The 16611-nt window shown below is 45.7% G+C and overlaps 1 protein-coding gene and 1 pseudogene across 1 annotated transcript in view; one reads left to right on the forward strand and one right to left on the reverse strand.

Moving 5' to 3' along the window:
• The first annotated feature begins 373 nt into the window (after positions 1-373).
• Positions 374-16611, forward strand: part of PRUNE2 (prune homolog 2 with BCH domain) — a 259377-nt gene continuing 243139 nt past the window's right edge. The window contains exon 1 of the mRNA XM_077759363.1: positions 374-447. Coding sequence (XP_077615489.1) covers positions 412-447 — 36 coding nt within the window. The 5' untranslated portion in view covers positions 374-411. The remainder of the gene's footprint in view (positions 448-16611) is intronic.
• LOC144227581 (small ribosomal subunit protein eS4, X isoform-like) lies at positions 4878-8600 on the reverse strand (annotated as a pseudogene).

A 16611-nucleotide genomic window follows, 5' to 3' on the forward strand; every position in this document is an offset into this window, starting at 1 on the left:
AAGTGGCCGCTGGAGCTCTCTGTAACGTGCCAGCCAGCCAGGGAGGCGCTGACCGAGGAGGGGGGCTCTCCGGGGACCTCTTTTCCCCCTCTCCCTCTTACCACCTCCCCTGGCTGACGGCGGCGGTGCCTGCGGCAGAGCCTCCCTATGCAGCAGCCCCTTGCACTTGGCTCGCACTTCTGGGCGCTGTCCATGGTTGCAGCATCTTTCGGCGCGCCACGTCAGGAGGCCTCAGCGGGGCCCTGCGATTGGCGGAGGAGCCCCTCGCCATCCCCCAACACCCCCGCCCCCGCGCCCGGCCCCGAACCCCGGCCCCCAGCCGCGGCCCCGCAGGCGCGTGCCAGTGAGCGCGCGGNGAGATCTTCCTCTGTGCCCCGCCGGGTACCCCTAGTCCAAACCTCTCTCAACGACATGGAAGAATTTTTGCAACGCGCCAAATCTAAACTGGTAAGTTGGAGGAGCAGGGCTGTGTGCGTGCGTGCGTGTGTGTACCTGTGTGTGTGTGTGTGTGTGTGTGTGTGTGTGACAGTGTGCGTGCGCGCGCGCTGCTGAAGGGGAAAGGGCATTGCAGCAGAGGAGAAGAAACAACTTTGCCACTTAGTTGTCAGGGTGTGCGGGCTAAGCCTGGAAAGACTCTTTGGAGCTCTGGTCCTTACCGCAAGCAGCGTGTCTCCGGAATCCTCCCCCCGCAAGCGAAGTGCTGAGCTGGGGGTGGTCGTGGCCTGACAGAAGTTGGGTCCTGTGGGCCGAGGTTTGGTTCCTTTGGCCTGAGGTCGGGGAAAGGTACATCCAGCCGAACTTCAATTTGCTTCTGAAGGCTAGAGGGTTAATGGGTGTGGTGCTCCTTTGGAAAAAAGAGCCCAGCCTTCTGCAGATGCAGTACCTCTAAGTGTGAAGCGGGAGGGAGTGGGGTGAGGAAGAAACCCTTAGAACTGTGCTTTAGCTGGAGGTGGTGGCAAAGCATAAGACAAGAAGTTAGGGTGCCGCTAGGGAGGAGGTACGTGCGAAAGCGCAGTTTACCCAAGCGTCCCCCACAAAGAGCCAGCTCCAGGGCAGGAGTAAGGGATGATCTCGTGTGAATCATGTGTTTCTCCGGTCCCTGTTCAGATCTGTAACTTGGGCAGGGGCAGAAGGGGAAAGCCCCAACTGTTGCTGCTGATGTGAGGGGTTTGCCAGACTATTGTTCTCTTGGGAGGAGACCAGCATGTTGGCCGGTACGACTGTCCAAAGAGTATACTGTCATTTTACTGTGTGTGTTGACAGTTGCTACACATTCTGGAACAACAGATTCTAGCGGCTTCCTAATTCCAAATTGTTTTGGCTCTGCAGCATCGCAGTAATAAACATAATGGAAATGTTTCTGTTCCAACACTTAGGGAAAAAAACCCCTGCTCATTTAGAAGCAATATCTTTAGTGAACAGTGAAAGTACCTTTTATGGGCCTGGCATAGGAAGAAATGCATAATTTATGATGCCTTTAACCTTTAAACCTTCAGAGAATACAAAATACAAAGTCACCATTAAGGGGATCTTAATCATAAGGCAGGGTATTTGCAGGATTATTACAGTAACTCATTTATCTTTGGACTACAAAGGGAGTGTGATGATTTAACTCTAAGTATCTTTTAAAAGGCCACAAGAGGTGATTAATGCTAGGTAGTATTTTGTTTTCTACCTCAAGCTTCCCCAAGAGTCAAACCATTGTGGGGATTTCAGAAAGTTTGTGGTTATTTGTGTGCTTAATACTGACGCCCTCAGTGTGTTACTTGAGCACACGAATGAAAATAGTGATTGCAGACACTCACTTGCATTTCTCATAGTGTAAATAAGCTCTCTGTTCTTGACCTAACCTTGAGTGAAAAATGATCAAAAAGAAAAGTCGATTGCGACAACTTATTTACCTGCTTCTTTTAAATTTTGTGGTTGGATGAAAATGAGTGGCCACCAGTGATACACAACGATTTAGCCTGCACCTGTGTTCCACTCCTGAAACATTTATTTTAACAATAAACATTTAGATTGTGGGGTCTGATGCAAGCAAGATATTTGCCTTGTTTCTGAAGAACAATTGCAGGCATGGAGAAATTCCTTATTTCAGAGCAATCATTTGAAAGTAATGGGTAAGTTTATTTACCGAGTCCATTCATTAGTCGAGCAATTTGCTCTGCTACATCATTAAAAAAAAAGACAGGAAAAAGAAGTGGTTGTTTGAAATACTGTTGCTAGTTTCCTGTGTTAGCCAGAAGAACAATTACCACTAATTTTATTTTTTCCTTGGAATAGGTTTCTTGTTCAAGATCTCAATAAGCCTTTTGTATTCAGCCACAGGAAAGGTGTTCTGGTCACTTTTGGTGTCACGTTTTCCCTGACAAACTATCTCTTCTAGGTAAATAAAACTTTTAGCTAATTGCAACATTAACTGTAGTTCAAGGTAACCTTTTGTTTTAGAGGCTAGATCATCTTTGTTTTGGAGAAGAAAATTAAGTCAATAATTATGACATTCATTTGTGAGTATGTTCATAATAAATTAGCAAGATTTTAAAAAATCAGGCTAATACTTTGGAAAGCATTTGAAGAAGACAATTATGCTGGACTCATTAGGCCAGAATTAGATAGAGCTGAGGTGTTTTCCATCAGAAGTTAATATAGGCTTATCCCTATGATACCTTTAAAGAATGTAATTGACAAGTTGTTTTCCTACCTACTGGACTCCTCGCTCTGCTACTCTGTAATCATGATGTATATCTTTCAATAGTTTGAAATAGTCAATGTCCTTTCCAAAGTCCTAACATAACCTCACCCACCACTGGAAGTAGCTAATTCTAATAGACAAGAGAAGTTTTGAATTGCAAAATGGAGTTAGTGTGAGTCTTGGATGAAGTTTCCAGTGATCAAAACTTGGGAGATATTGTTCATCTCTTTTCCTCCTGACCAGGAACATTTATTATTCATCTGTTATTGTGAGCGGAGAAGCGCTCTCCCCTTCCAAGGCAGGCCTTTGTGTTGAGCGTAGATTTTTGAAGCGGAAGGGACGTTTTGAATTTTTATCAGGTAGTTTCGAGCTTACTTTTGTTGAAATTGGGAGAGCACGCCGCTGTCAAGCCTTTCTCATCCTGGTCTGATCCTGCTGATCCTTAAGCTGACGTGTGTTCATGGACGTAATCCCAGCCCCGCTCCCCTAAATCTCTCCTTCTGATACACACCCTTCCTTCCTGAGAAGATGCTGTATTGGTCAGACATGGCAAAAGCAGACCCCAAGTGTGACCTTAGAGGGAGGGCTCCCTCCTGGGGCTCCAGTGCTTCTCTGGGGGGCTTGCCTTCTGCCTGGTTGGGACATGCTTGGGTGCCCCGATCTTCTTGGTAAAAAAGTCTTAGCTGACAGCAAGGGAAGTAGTCACTTACTCCAAGCATAGCCTCCTGAAATGGCCCCTCCTTCACAAATGCGGAATGACGCGTCGGAAATTGACACAATGATTGTCAAACAGTCAAGACAGTAGAGAAGCCAGGACGAGGGCACCTCCTCTGAGATACCTTTGGTGCCGCTCAAAGGGAGATGCCTTTTCCCTGGGTTCACTCCCCTGATGTGAGCACGCAGCTATGTCTCTGGTCCCGACACTCACTGCTAGAACTGGAAACGAGAGGAAACACACACTTTCTTTTTTTTTCCTGCAAGGGTCCACCCGGCTTTTCTTCCACCTGCCCATTCAGTGCCTGGAATAAGGATAGAGCTCAAGGCGGATAGTTCCAGGCTTGTCCCGAAGTGTTAGCTATGCTTTCCACTTTCAGTTAGGCCATTTCTGTGGTGGCGTCTTATTCTTAGTCGTAGCATTTCTATGGTAAGAGAAATTGAGGGAGGGTAGGGAACGAGGGCTCCCTGCCCTAGGCTGTGATTTGGGAGATGTCCTTCCATTTCATGGTGATCAGCTCAGAACAGCATTCAGACCAAGACAGACTCATGATGGCAGTAAATGGTCCAAGTTCCCATGAGCTTTGGGGGGAGGGGAATGAAATTCATGAAGAATCAGAGCCCTGGGGTACAGGCTGGTGGGAAACCAAGGTCCCCATACTTGGTGGGCTGGCTCCTGGGCCTCTTACTGCCTGGATCCCACCAGCTGATTCAATTCAAGCAGCTGCTAATGGGTTGGGGGTGGGGGATCACTGCAGTCTACACGCCCTAGGAGGTAGGTCAGCCGCCAGCCTTGGGTATGGGGGGGATGTGTGGAAAAGTGTCAGCTGCCGCAGGATGGATCCAGGCCACATCAGTGTCTCAGGAATGCTGTTTTCAACGAAAGGGTGGGGACAGGATGGGCACTACAGTCTGAGGGATGCATCTGTCATTTCAGGAGTGACAGCTGCAGGTGAAGTGGTCGGTTCTGCAGTGGGTATTAGTCACCATGGGGACTTCTATAGAAGAAAAATCCTGGGTGACCCAAATGTCAGCGTATACTCTGTGGTACATGGCATAGGGACAAAGCACATTCAAAACTCTAAACAGATGACTGCATCAGAGCCGTAGAGGAGATGGGGTTTTGAAAAAAGAAAGCAAGCCACTGCAGCGTGTCTACAAAGTCATCATCTTGATTGGACATTGGAGGAATATATTCTTGATTCTTTTATGGGAAGAAAAGTTGTACATGTTGCAGATGTCTGTTGCAGATATTTATTTATAAGGCGGCTGTGGGAAGGGCTACGGGTGAGGGAGCTCCTGTCAGAGCAGTTTCATCTGGGGAGCTGAGTATGCTGAGCGCATTCTGATTGCAGGCCACTGGATCAGCTCCCTCCCCATCCATAAGCAAGGCCTGGCGCACTTGAGATTTTGCCAGAGCAGGAAAAGAGACTTGGGAATCCAAAGCACTTCTGTGAATGCGGTGCCCCACTCAAGGGCTGATGAGGAAAAAGCCCTTGATTGCTTTAGTCCTGGAGTCTGCTCCATTGCTCACTGCCAGAGCTTTCAGACCCAGAGCGGTGGATTGTCCAGCCCTGGGGCCTACGGAGAAGAGTCAGGGCTTTTCAGTGTAAATCTCACAGTGGATTGGTCTGCCTCACCGGTGAAGAATTGGTCTCTACCCTTCAGACAGTACCTTGGGTCTTGGAGGATGTGATTAGGTGAGCAAGGATACCTTTTAAAGAGCACTTGTAAGTGATGGTGGCTTGGTGATGGAGGCGTTCCTCTCCGGGTACATCCACTCCTCCCTGGAGGGCTAGTCGGGCAGGGACGGGGGAGAACTACCCGAGTCTGGATGAAGGCTGTAAAAAAGGAAAGACCATCTGGGGATCAGAGAAATAAAATGCATTGTGTTGCCTTGGCCATTGATTTTGTTTGGACCGTGGGGTTTATGGGAGACATAGAGTTTGGAGTCTTCTTTGAACAGACACTGGGGAGGGCATTCACATTCAGGAGGGGCATTCAGGAGGCAGCATCTGCACGGAGGTTGATATGGCTGGCACCTCCTGGGTTCGTGCAGTACACAACCTGCACGATCGTACGTGGCTTCCGTTCCTCAGGTCCCAGAGTAGCGCCCTCAGAATCTCTGGCAATGTGCCAAATCCATTTCTGTCTGAGCCCTGTGGCTTTGGGCTTTGGTTTCCAGAGAAACGTATCTTTCTTCTTAAGAGAGCTCAAAAGGCAAACTGGGTACTAGATTGCCCTGAAAAATCTGACCCACAGAATCTGGGTTAGAAAAACTAAGCCGATAACATGGTCTTGGGCTTTTAATCTCAAAAATGGGTTGCTGATACCCACTTGGCAGGTTTATTGTAAAGCCAAACTACTGTATCTACAGCCCTTAGCATAGAACCCGGAACAATGGCTGCTTCGATCTCAGTGAATGGCATTGTTATTCATCCAGTTCCTCCAGCCGGAAACTCCCTTTTCCTTCACTCCGTCCCCACCCACCCTATCCCTGGCATCACTAAGTCATCAGGATGATTGCGGTGGCAGGTTCACCAGTGTCCTGTAAACCACTCACCCACTGCCGCCAGGGAGATCATTGTGAAAGCATCTTCTGCACCTCCGGAAACCTCGTGACCTTTCTATTGCTCTTAGGAGAACAATAGCTCTCTTCGCAAGAGCCTCTTGTGACTTCTTCTGCTCCCTTTGGCATAAATAACTCCTACCGCTTCTTTAGGTTGAGCGAAGAAGGGAAGTCTCACTGAAGGACCCTTCCCCATTCCTCCTCCTTCCTTTCACGAGTATAAGTTGGGGTTTTTGGTAATGATTTTAGATCACTTAGCTCAGCTTGTCATTATATTTCTGTTGGCCATGTTTGCTTGATTAGGCAGAGTAAAAAATAGGTCTGTGTATGATTTTGTCCACCGTCGTATATCAGGGCCTGGTGCAATGCCTGAGACTTAGTGAGTTGTTTGTTTTGGCAATGAATCATGCTGTATTATTGCTAATTAAGTACAAAGAGCCTTCCAATTATGTCATCTGAGACCCTTTCGCTCCTTGCTTCGTTTGGCTGTTCTGTTTGGCTTACCAGTCTCCAGATTAATCTGAATGACACCATTTGCTTTGAGGAGGGGATCAGGGCAGCAGAGGGTACCAGCATCGTGGGTCACCAGACCAGGGATTCCTTTTATGCTCACAAAGATCTTTCTCGCTTTGCACAACCTGTACTTGGGCTCCTCAGGTGTAATACAGTGAACAGCAAAGCAACCCTTGGTGTCACAGATCAGACAGAAATTCCCTTTGGTCTTGTCAGTGCTGATGACATCCGTTAGCAGAGTGGGCTATCACTTTTGGATCTTGCCATTAATCTTAATGAACTGCCACATGCAGATCTTCTTTCTTTAATTTCCTATTAGGGCAGACTGAAGTCTGTTCTTCAGAAAGAGATGAGGGAGGACACTGTCTCAGCTCGTGGGGACTCGGGCAAGGACGAGGAGCAAACACATCGGTCAGTTGTTCCAGCCTCCAATGCTTTGGAGCTACAACAGGCTTCGGTGCTTCTTAGGGCTGTGAGCCAGGCTTGTGCTAGACACAAAAAGAGCAAAGTGGTTTCAGAATGAACGAAGCCATAAGGCAAGAGTCTTGCACAAATCATATCACATTGTAGGGGCTCAATAAAAATTAATAAGTGGATGGACAGGTGCAGATTCCAAGCAATCTGGATCTGAATAAGGGCTGGTGAAAGTATCCACAAACCCAGGTTGGTTTACTAGAAGGAGGTGAGAAACATTAAGGCCAAGGAGCTCTATCCAACACTTTGCACATAGCATGAACTTCATACAAACTGTTACTATAAACTAATGAAGCTAGTTTTTATGCAAAACTGCTTGGAATCTGCAAATATTGGTTGAATTAGAGGCAGGGCAGGAAATGGGCCACTAAAAGCATCTCCACAACCACTGTGGATAGATCAGCAAACAGCGTTTATCAGTGCTTTGGTTCTTCCTCTGGTTCAAAGACTAAAAATTAGATTTCCCCAATCTGAACTACCACACCAAGGCTACCAAGCCTGTTCTGCTGCCTCTGATATCTAATACCGTGAGCTAGATTGGCACAGAAGCTTTTCAGATTCCTTGCAAGGAAAGCTGTAGGCATTCCCGACTAGACTCATTAGTATTTGTGTCCAATCCTGACATTGCAGACTTATGTGGGGGATGAACACATGTGTTGTCCTGAGGCAGACCCCTTGTCTGACCGGCGTGCTGTTTATGGTAGAACATGATTGTGGTCTTCTGTTTCATCAAACTCCCAGGGATATGACCAGACTTCCCCAGGTACCCTTATTAGTCTATAATGTAAGAGTCTTCTTGACATGAGAGTGTCCAGAAAATTGCATATTTTTGGCTCCATGCATTTTCTAGTTCTTGCTTTGGCTTCCAGGAAGTACAAAACTATGTTCATGCATATTCCTTAGCCTAGTACTTATTTTTTTAAATGTTTATTTATTTTTGACAGAGACAAGAGAGGGTAAGGGGATGACGGGGGATTGGTGACGGGGAGAATCCCAAGCAGACTCCTTGATGTGGGCCCTGACGTGGGGCTCAATCTCACAAACCATGAGATCATGACCTGAGCCAAGATCAAGAGTCAGACGTTTCACCGACTGAGCCACTCAGGTGTCCCTAGCCTAGTATTTCTGAAGTTTGTCTTATTTTTATTGCTTGGTTTCTATCCTGTTATTATACTTGCTTTAATGTGGATTTTTTTTTGCTTGATGTGTTTCGCATTACAAGTAGCTCATCCTTTTGGACCTTGGCAAGAATAAATAAATCCCTTTTATGATAATGTATATGGTCATGAACATATTTTGGCAGCAGGTCTGGTGTAATTCAGGGTTTATCTACTCACATACGGGAATTAGCTTTCTTCATGATTGTGCCTCTTGTGTGGGGGCTTCAAAACAGGTGGTTGAAATTAGACATCAGCACAATCAAGACTGTATCTGTGTCCTCCTCCTTAATGGCTGTACCTTCGCTGGGAACGGCAATAATCACACATTCCTGTACCTGGGCCCATAGTAGAAGCTGCCTGACTAAGAAGATTTACGAAGAATTTCATAGAGCATTTTTGGATTTGGAGGAATCTTGGTGATATTCTTGTCTTCCTCATCACTTCTTTCCTCTAAATGCAGCAGGGTGCAGTGGCTCATGGTGTGGGCTCTGGAGCCTGGTTTCAAAGCCTGATTTTGCCATTTTTCCTTACTGGGCAGGCACCCTCTGTCTCTTAGCCTCACTGAGTCTTGGCTTGCTCATCTATAAAATGAGAACAACATTAGCTGTTGCAGGTGTGCTTGTCCTAAGATGAGAATATGCTCTCCATCCATAGTAATAAGGACACGAAAGAGACCACTGGTGGACAAGAGCGCCGGGAAGCCCTACTGATGCTTCATAGGAACAGGGACGATTCTCAGCTCCCTTTAGTTCACCTAAAATTTGGTGACTATCCATCTTCCCTCTAAGAGAGAGATTTGTTTCACTTCCTGTCCACAATAGTCTGAAGTAGTATTCTCCTTTTGCAGTTGAGGATACTGAGCTTTAGTGAGGCAGGAAGTTTGCCCAAGTTCTCACTGCCAGTGGGAAGCGGAGCCAAGGTTTGCTCCCAAATCAGCTGACTGCAGTTCCAGAACTCGTGCCTTTTCCCACCTGATCGCCTGGAACACTTAATTCCCTTCCAATTAAGAGCAGACAACTTGACAGGTTTATTGGAGGGTTGGATGGTAAGTTCACTTTGACTGAAAGGGGTTTATTTCTGTGTTGACTGTTTTATATTATTAAAAGCCCTTGGACAGCTGAGTAATCAACTACTATTACTGAGAACCAGCTATGACAAAAATATGTGGCTTGGCTGTCTATGGTTTGCTTGAACAAATTGGGATACATCTCTCACTATATACCCATGTGGAAGGAATATAAAATATTGATAAACCATTTGGAAAATTGATGTGTGCCTCAGAAATATGGGAGTTCAGTGATTTTTTATTTTATTATATCTTAAAGCATCTCTACAATAAATATCTTAATACATATTTTTTTAATTTGAGAGAGAGATAGAGAATGAGCAGGGGAGGGGTAGAGAGAGAGGGAGAGAGAGAATCCCAAGCAGGCTCCATGCTATCAGCACAGAGCCTGATGCTTGAACTCATGAACCATGAGTTCATGACCTGAAATCCAGAGTCGGACACTGAATGGATTGAGCCACCCAGGTGCCCTGGGAATATAGTGGATTTTTAACAAGGAGAATACATTTCAAAAAAAGTTTGAAGTTGTCCTTTATTTACCATCAAGGTTGTTGTCTCAGCTTTTGGTTTTGCAGATTTCTTCTTAGTCTCTTGCTGGAGGACTTAATGATTACTTTGGTTGATTGATTGGTTGATTCTTGGCAGAGTTGGGTGATTCACCCCAGTGACACAGCTAGTGAGAAGACCTGGAGTTGGGACACAGCTGTCAGTTCTGCCAAGTCTGCTTTTTGCTCCTGAGTCCACTGGCTTAGCCGTGCTCCAGAAGACTGCTGGTGATTCTCAGGACACCTAAGAGTGAAGGAAAGGGGAAGGAAGAAAAGAAGGAAGGAAGAGGTGGAATTGGAAGGAACCGGGAGAAAAGAGAAGAATTTTGGGGGGAGGACACAGGAAAACATGGTGAGGGATAGAAGAACCTCCTTCCAAAACCCAGGTTGGAATGAATTGCAGGCACAGTGCTCCTGATTTCTAGAGTTCACTCATCTGATGTCATTAGCCATCCTCAGTCTCCTGTAAGATGGAATTCTGCAAGAGTGCTTTTCTTTAAGGAGCCAAAATTAATTACTGAAAACATATCTTTATGAATAAGGATGAGTGTACACATGTGCGTGTGCACACACATACACAGAGGAATATTACTGAGCCATAAAAAGGATGAGATCGTGCCATTTGCAACAATGTGGATGGACGTAGAAGGTGTTAGGCTAAGGGAACTAGGTCAAGCTGAGAAAGACAAATATAATATGATTTCACTCATGTGTGGAGTCTAAAAAATAAAACAAATGAGTGAATAAACCAAAAGCAGAATCAGATCTATCAACACAGAACAAACTGATGGTTGTAAGAAGGAAGCGGGTAGAGGGATGGGCAAAATGGGTGTAGGGGAATGGGAGATGCAGGCTTCCGGTTATGGGATGAATGAGTCATGGGAGTAGAAGGTACAGTATGGGGTATGTATGTGGTCACTGATATTGTAGTAGTATTGTATGATGACAGATGGTAGCTACGCTTGTGGTGAGCACAGCATAATGCACAGAGTTGTCAGATCAACATCCTGGACACCGGAGATTAATATAATATTGTACATTGAGTGCACTCAAATAAAAGAAGTAAAAAAAGAAAGCATATGTTTAAAGTTAGGGGTTTTTTTCTCATGGGAAAATCCCCTAAATCCCATCTCTGAGCCTGTTTGTAAGATGACATCTGTCAAGCACAGCAGTGCTGGGAACTTAGCAAAGACTCACTCACAAATGTTAGCTATCATCGTCATCATCATCATCGCCATCACCATCATCATTGTCGTCGTCGTCGTCGTCGTCACTTAGTCTGTACTTTGACAAAATATTCACAAGCTTGATTTTCTCAGACTGTAGTGGTGAAAGAAGAGGTCACCAAGGGCTGTAATTGCTGATCACTTACAATGGAGGAACTGCCCAAACAAAACCAAAATCAAACAGAATCTACAAGAAGCAGACCCAGGCCCTCAATAAGTGTAGTTCCATCTGGGGTAGGGCCAATAGTTCTGAATATCTGTCCAGTGTCTGTGGTGCTAACATCGCTGATGTTCACAGTAATGACCCTGAATACGCAAGGAGGAAAGGTCATTTAAGCTCAGTGTCCTGTTTGAGGGAAAAGATACGGGGTGCAAGCATTTTCAGAAACGTTTCTAACTCAGATAATTAAAGCAGAAAAAAAATAGAAAGGAAATTGTCACATGGAAGGTAAGCTTCAGTTGTCTGGGCAAGTCTCTTGCACAGGAGACCTTGTTCTTACGGGAACAGAAATGTCATGGTTTTTATAACAAGTGATCATGAGTCAGGAGGGAGGGCGATGGTGCTAAAAATGTGAGCCTGATGCGAGGAGGCAGAAATAGGCCGGTGGTATGTTGAAGATGCAAAAAAGCCCGCTCCTTGCTCTCCACTCCCATCCTGAGCCAGGAACTAAAGCTGGCTCTGGACGCCACAAAAAAGTTGCAGCAGTGTTCATGGGCCTGCGAAGGAAGACCCCTGTAGCACAGCCCGAGAGGGAGGGGCGGCCGCTGATGGACTTTCAATTATTTGGAAGGATTTTGTGGAAGCGTTCTCATTCCCAGAAAGCGTTTCTTTCCCTTGCTGGAAAACAAAAACAAAAACAAAAACAAAACCAGGACTTTTAGGATAAGTGGCTTTTTTTTTTTTAGTAAAAAAAAAAAATGCCCATCCATTCAGTGAACTGGTCCCATGGTTGTGAAAATGATCTATCAGTGAATTGAAGGGTGCGGAAGAGAAAGGCACATGCATGCATCTTGGGCCCCCCGAAATGGAAAAGAAGAGCGGAGGCAGAAGTTCATCCCCGACATAGAGGCATTTTGCTTGGCTTCACGCTTTTCAACCATTTTCTCCAACAAGTGGTCAGGGGCGCTGGCCAGACCGTCACCTGGCTCTGGGAAGACAGAAGTGTCACAGCAGGTGGACAGATCAGCTGGTCCCCAGCCACGGCCATGTCTGAGAGGGCACATGCCTGCCTGCTCCCTGGGAAGGCAGTACCCCTGGGCACTTCTCCAAGGGACACAGGGGCCAAGTCTGTCTTTGCCCCCAACCTCTCTTGCTTCATCATTTTTTTTTTTACATTTCTACTGAGAAATAATTGACAGCTATCACTTTATTTTTTTTAATGTTTTATTTATTTCTAGGAGAGAGAGAGAGAGAGAGAGAGAGACAGCGTGAGCAGGGGAGAGTCAGAGAGAGAGGGAGTCACAGACTGAAACAGGCTCCAGGCTCTGAGCTGGCAGTCAGCACAGAGCCCGACGTGGGGCTCGAACCCACGAACCGCGAGATCATGACCTAAGCGAAAGTCGGATGCTTAACCGACTAAGCCACCCAGGCACCCCGACAGCCATCACTTTATACATTTAAGGCGCAAAGCAGGATGGCTTGATTTACTCTCTTGTAAGAGGATTACCTCAGTAGGTTCGGCTAACATCCACTGTCTTTTATAGATCAGTGAAAAGAAAAGAATGAATAAAGGGGGAAATTTCTTCTTGTGATGAGAACTCATAGGATTTACTCTCTTAACGACTTTTCTATATATGGCGTGGTAGCTTTAGCTCTAGTCTTGTCATGTTCTACATTATTATGTCTTTGCGGCTGTAACGCTTCTGTTCTCCCACCCCCGCCCCCCTCCCCGTCCCTTAGTGGCCTCATTTGGTGTGTGTGTGGTGTCTTCTGACCGAAATGCCACTCCCTCACCCTTTGACAGCTGCAATGAAAACAGACTCGCAGAGCTGAATCCTTTCAGGGAAAGGTGACCAGTATTTCAGCTCATTCTTGTGGATTAATACAAGCCTAAACTTTGATTCAGACTTTGTTTTAGGTTTTGAGTATTTACCAAGCACTTTGGGAGAACTGTTTGGGTTTCTTTCTTGTTAGATTGTAGGCAAATGAAAGCGTGGTCTTAGGAAATGTGTGCAGGGCACAGGAAAAGATAAACGGGAGGGAGAATTGTATTCGCTAGCTGAATATTTCTTCTGTTAATTTAATTGTGAATTTGCTTCGTAAGACCCTAACATAATAAAGCCAGCCGTGCAGCAAACAAAGCGTCTTCATTGGGCTGTAACTGATGGCGTACTTGCCCCTTGGCTGACGTCCCTGGATTGTGGCCGGAAGCGTTAGCTCTCTTGCTTGGCTCTACTCTCTAAAAAAAAATCCAGACTTAAACTCACTGTGGTGGGTGCAGATCAAAACGCCATCCCAGAACTGGCTTTTAAAACACTCTGAAAAATTCATTAGCCTTCCAACGTATTAGGTCACTCTGAGCCATGTGGGGGTGGGGGGAGAGACAAATGTCCTTCTCACTTCTATGGAATTATTTCATGCCAAAATAGCTTTCTCAGCAAGCATGACATCAGCTCAGGTCATGATCTCCTGGTTCGTGGGTTTGAGCCCCGTGTTGGGCTCTGTGCTGACAGCCAGCTCAGAGGCTGGAGCCTGTTTCAGAGTCTGTGACTCCCTCTCTCTCTGACCCTCCCCTGCTCACGCTGTCTCTCTCTCTCTCTCTCTCTCAGAAATAAATAAAACATTAAAAATAAATAAATACATAAACATAAAAAATTTTTAAAAAATGATCGTAACACACACTATCCCATACCAGTCATGGCTCCTATTGGAAACCGTGAGGTGGAATCTGACCTGAGAGGCCACTTCCTCTTTTTCTCTTCACTTCCTCTATTTCAGAGGCAGCAATACTGTTTACCAGTTGCCTGGTATGGTAGTTCAAGATACAGTATTGCACTTTATAACCTTCTCTCACCTGTGTGCTCTCCCTCGGTCAGCCTTGGATAGGACAGATATTATCATATCTACGTCACAGATGAGAAGAATGAGGCCAGCACAGGTGAAATGCAGCCTTGCCCAAGCACACCCAGTCTGCAGGCGACAAAGCTGGACACAGGATCTATGTCTTCTGTTGCCACCGCCCTGGCTTCTGTTAGGATCTATATGAACTAAAAATTGACTCGTACTTTCAAAAGATAGTTTGAAATTCTCACGGAGAGTTCGATGGCTCGGATTTATCTCCACAAAAGAAAGTGGTCGAGTTAAAACACCGGCACTCTTCCAAGTGGAGACAGTCCAAAGATAAAACACATTGATGCTGAAGCTGTGTTTCGGCCAACACTCAGGAGAGCAAATCTGTTGAGCTTGGGCGTTTCATGTGCTGGACTCTGATGAACAGTTCGCAAGTGTGAGAAGATTAATGGATGTGTCATTGGAGGCAACATGCTGAGCCCCACGGGCACTGGACACCCAGGTGTCACCTGTGACGACGGGAAGGTGGTGGCCAAGAAGCAGATCTTTGGAGGGCCTGTGCGCCTTCTCCCAGGTACTATAACAGGCAAAGGTGAGTGGGTGCTGCTTCTGTGGACTCCAGCTGAGAGTTCTGTGTAAAGCGGGCAACAAAGTTTAACTGCTCATAACACGAGATCATTCCCTGCTACGGAGGAGGTATAATTATGTCAAATTCTCTCTCTCTCTTTCACTCTTTATCCCCCCGCTATTTCCCCATTTAGATCATATTTATTAACTGGCCAAAGACCTAATGCATCCCTCACTGATGCAATAAGGAGTAATTTTACTGCAGTGAATTTAGTGCTATGTAAGCTGGGTTCTTCTCTTTCGAAAAGACTCTCAGTAGGAAACACATATATTTGTGGACTGACGTTTCATATAGCCACGGCATGACAGAGGCCACGTGGTGGCTGAATGCAATGTGCATCAAGGTAAAGATACGTGAGACTCACTGGCCTGTGGACAGAGGTCCTGGGTCACCTGTTTTTCCCAGTCTTCTTTCCAAAAGGAGAAGAACTTAATGAATTCACACTGGGAAGAAAAGTGAAACAGCCAAACGTTACTGGAAGGAATTTAGGGGAGATGGAGCTCAAGGTTAGTCTGGGCGCTCTGTATTAAGAAAAATGTCAGGTTTTCAGTTATCCTGAAAGCCTAACCTGATTTTTTTTGTTAAGGAGAAATCTATTGTCCACAGATGATTTGTATACGGGATGGTAATTCCTTTACAGCTATCATTTTGGGAAGCTTTAATATATGCTCAGGGAAATATACTTGGGATGGTATTTTCTTGTAAGCACTGCGATGGGGATGGAAGTCAGTGACTCTGAGAGACATAGCTGTGGAGTTGTTAAATCATGCACATCTGCTAAATAATTAGCATGCTGTGGGGTAGGAGGTTCTGGAAGTAAATCCTTGTGAGCTGTAACTCCTAGCTATCCAACTCCATTTTGAGGACACGGCTGCATTTTTAAAAGACAAAGCGCAGAGAACATGGAGGGCCCAACGGGAACATTCAGGTTAAGCTAATACCTTGCCGTGACCAATATCCCTGCCTGGGCTTTCTCTCTGGCTCAATTTTCCTCAAAACATCTTTATCCTGCTTCTAATCCCCAGGCACTTAACTGTCAGCAAAATGTATCCTTGGCCAGCAAGCAAGGGAGTAAACAATCAATATTTACAATTTATCAATATTTACAGTTTATGTATTTTACTTCATTTGACCTTCACAGCAATACTCTGAGACAGGTATTATTATGCCCAATGTATGGAGGAGGAAACTGAGGCTCAGAGGATCAAGTGACTTGCTGTAGGTCACGTAACTAATTAATGTTAGAAATAAATTTATGGTATTCTTTTAAAAAATTTTTTCATGTTTATTTACTTTTGAGAGAGAGAGACAGAGTGTGATCAGTGGAGGGGCAGAGAGAAGGAGACACAGAATCTGAAGCAGGCTCCAGGCTCTGAGCTGTCAGCACAGAGCCTGATACGGGCTTGAACTCACAAACCTCAAGACCATGACCTGAGCCGAAGTCAGACATGTAACTGACCGAGCCACCCAGGTGCCCTGAGAAATAAATTTATGGTCTTCTATCCCTGAGAGCCTTAACTTGTATTNTTGGGGGGGGGGCGCCTGGGTGACTCAGTCAATTAAGCGTCTGACTTCGGCACAGGTCATCATCTCATGGTTCATGAGTTCAAGCCCCCCATAGGGCTCTGTGCTGACAGCTCAGAGCCTGGAGCCTGCTTCACATTCTGTGTCTCCCTCTCTCTCTGCCCCTCCCCTGCTTATACTCTATCTCTATCAAAAATAAATAAAATTTAAAAAAACTTAAGTTTATCTATTTTGAGAGAGAGAGAGAAAGTGAGCAGAGGAGGGACAGAGAGAGTAGGAGACAGAGAATCCCAAGCAGGCTCCGCACTGTCAGTATGGAGCCCGTGCAGGGCTGGACCCTCAGACTAGGAGATCATGACTTGAGCAGAAACCAAGAGTTGGACGCTTAACCCGCTGAGCCACGCAGATGCTCCCGTTAAAAAAAAAGGGTTTTTTAAAGTTTATTTATTTATTTTTAGAGAGAGGCAGAGAGTGAGCAGGGATGGGCAGG

This window comes from Crocuta crocuta, unplaced genomic scaffold, assembly GCF_008692635.1.
Source record: "Crocuta crocuta isolate KB4526 unplaced genomic scaffold, BGI_CrCroc_1.0 scaffold41, whole genome shotgun sequence".
NCBI classification, from domain to species: Eukaryota; Metazoa; Chordata; class Mammalia; order Carnivora; family Hyaenidae; genus Crocuta; species Crocuta crocuta.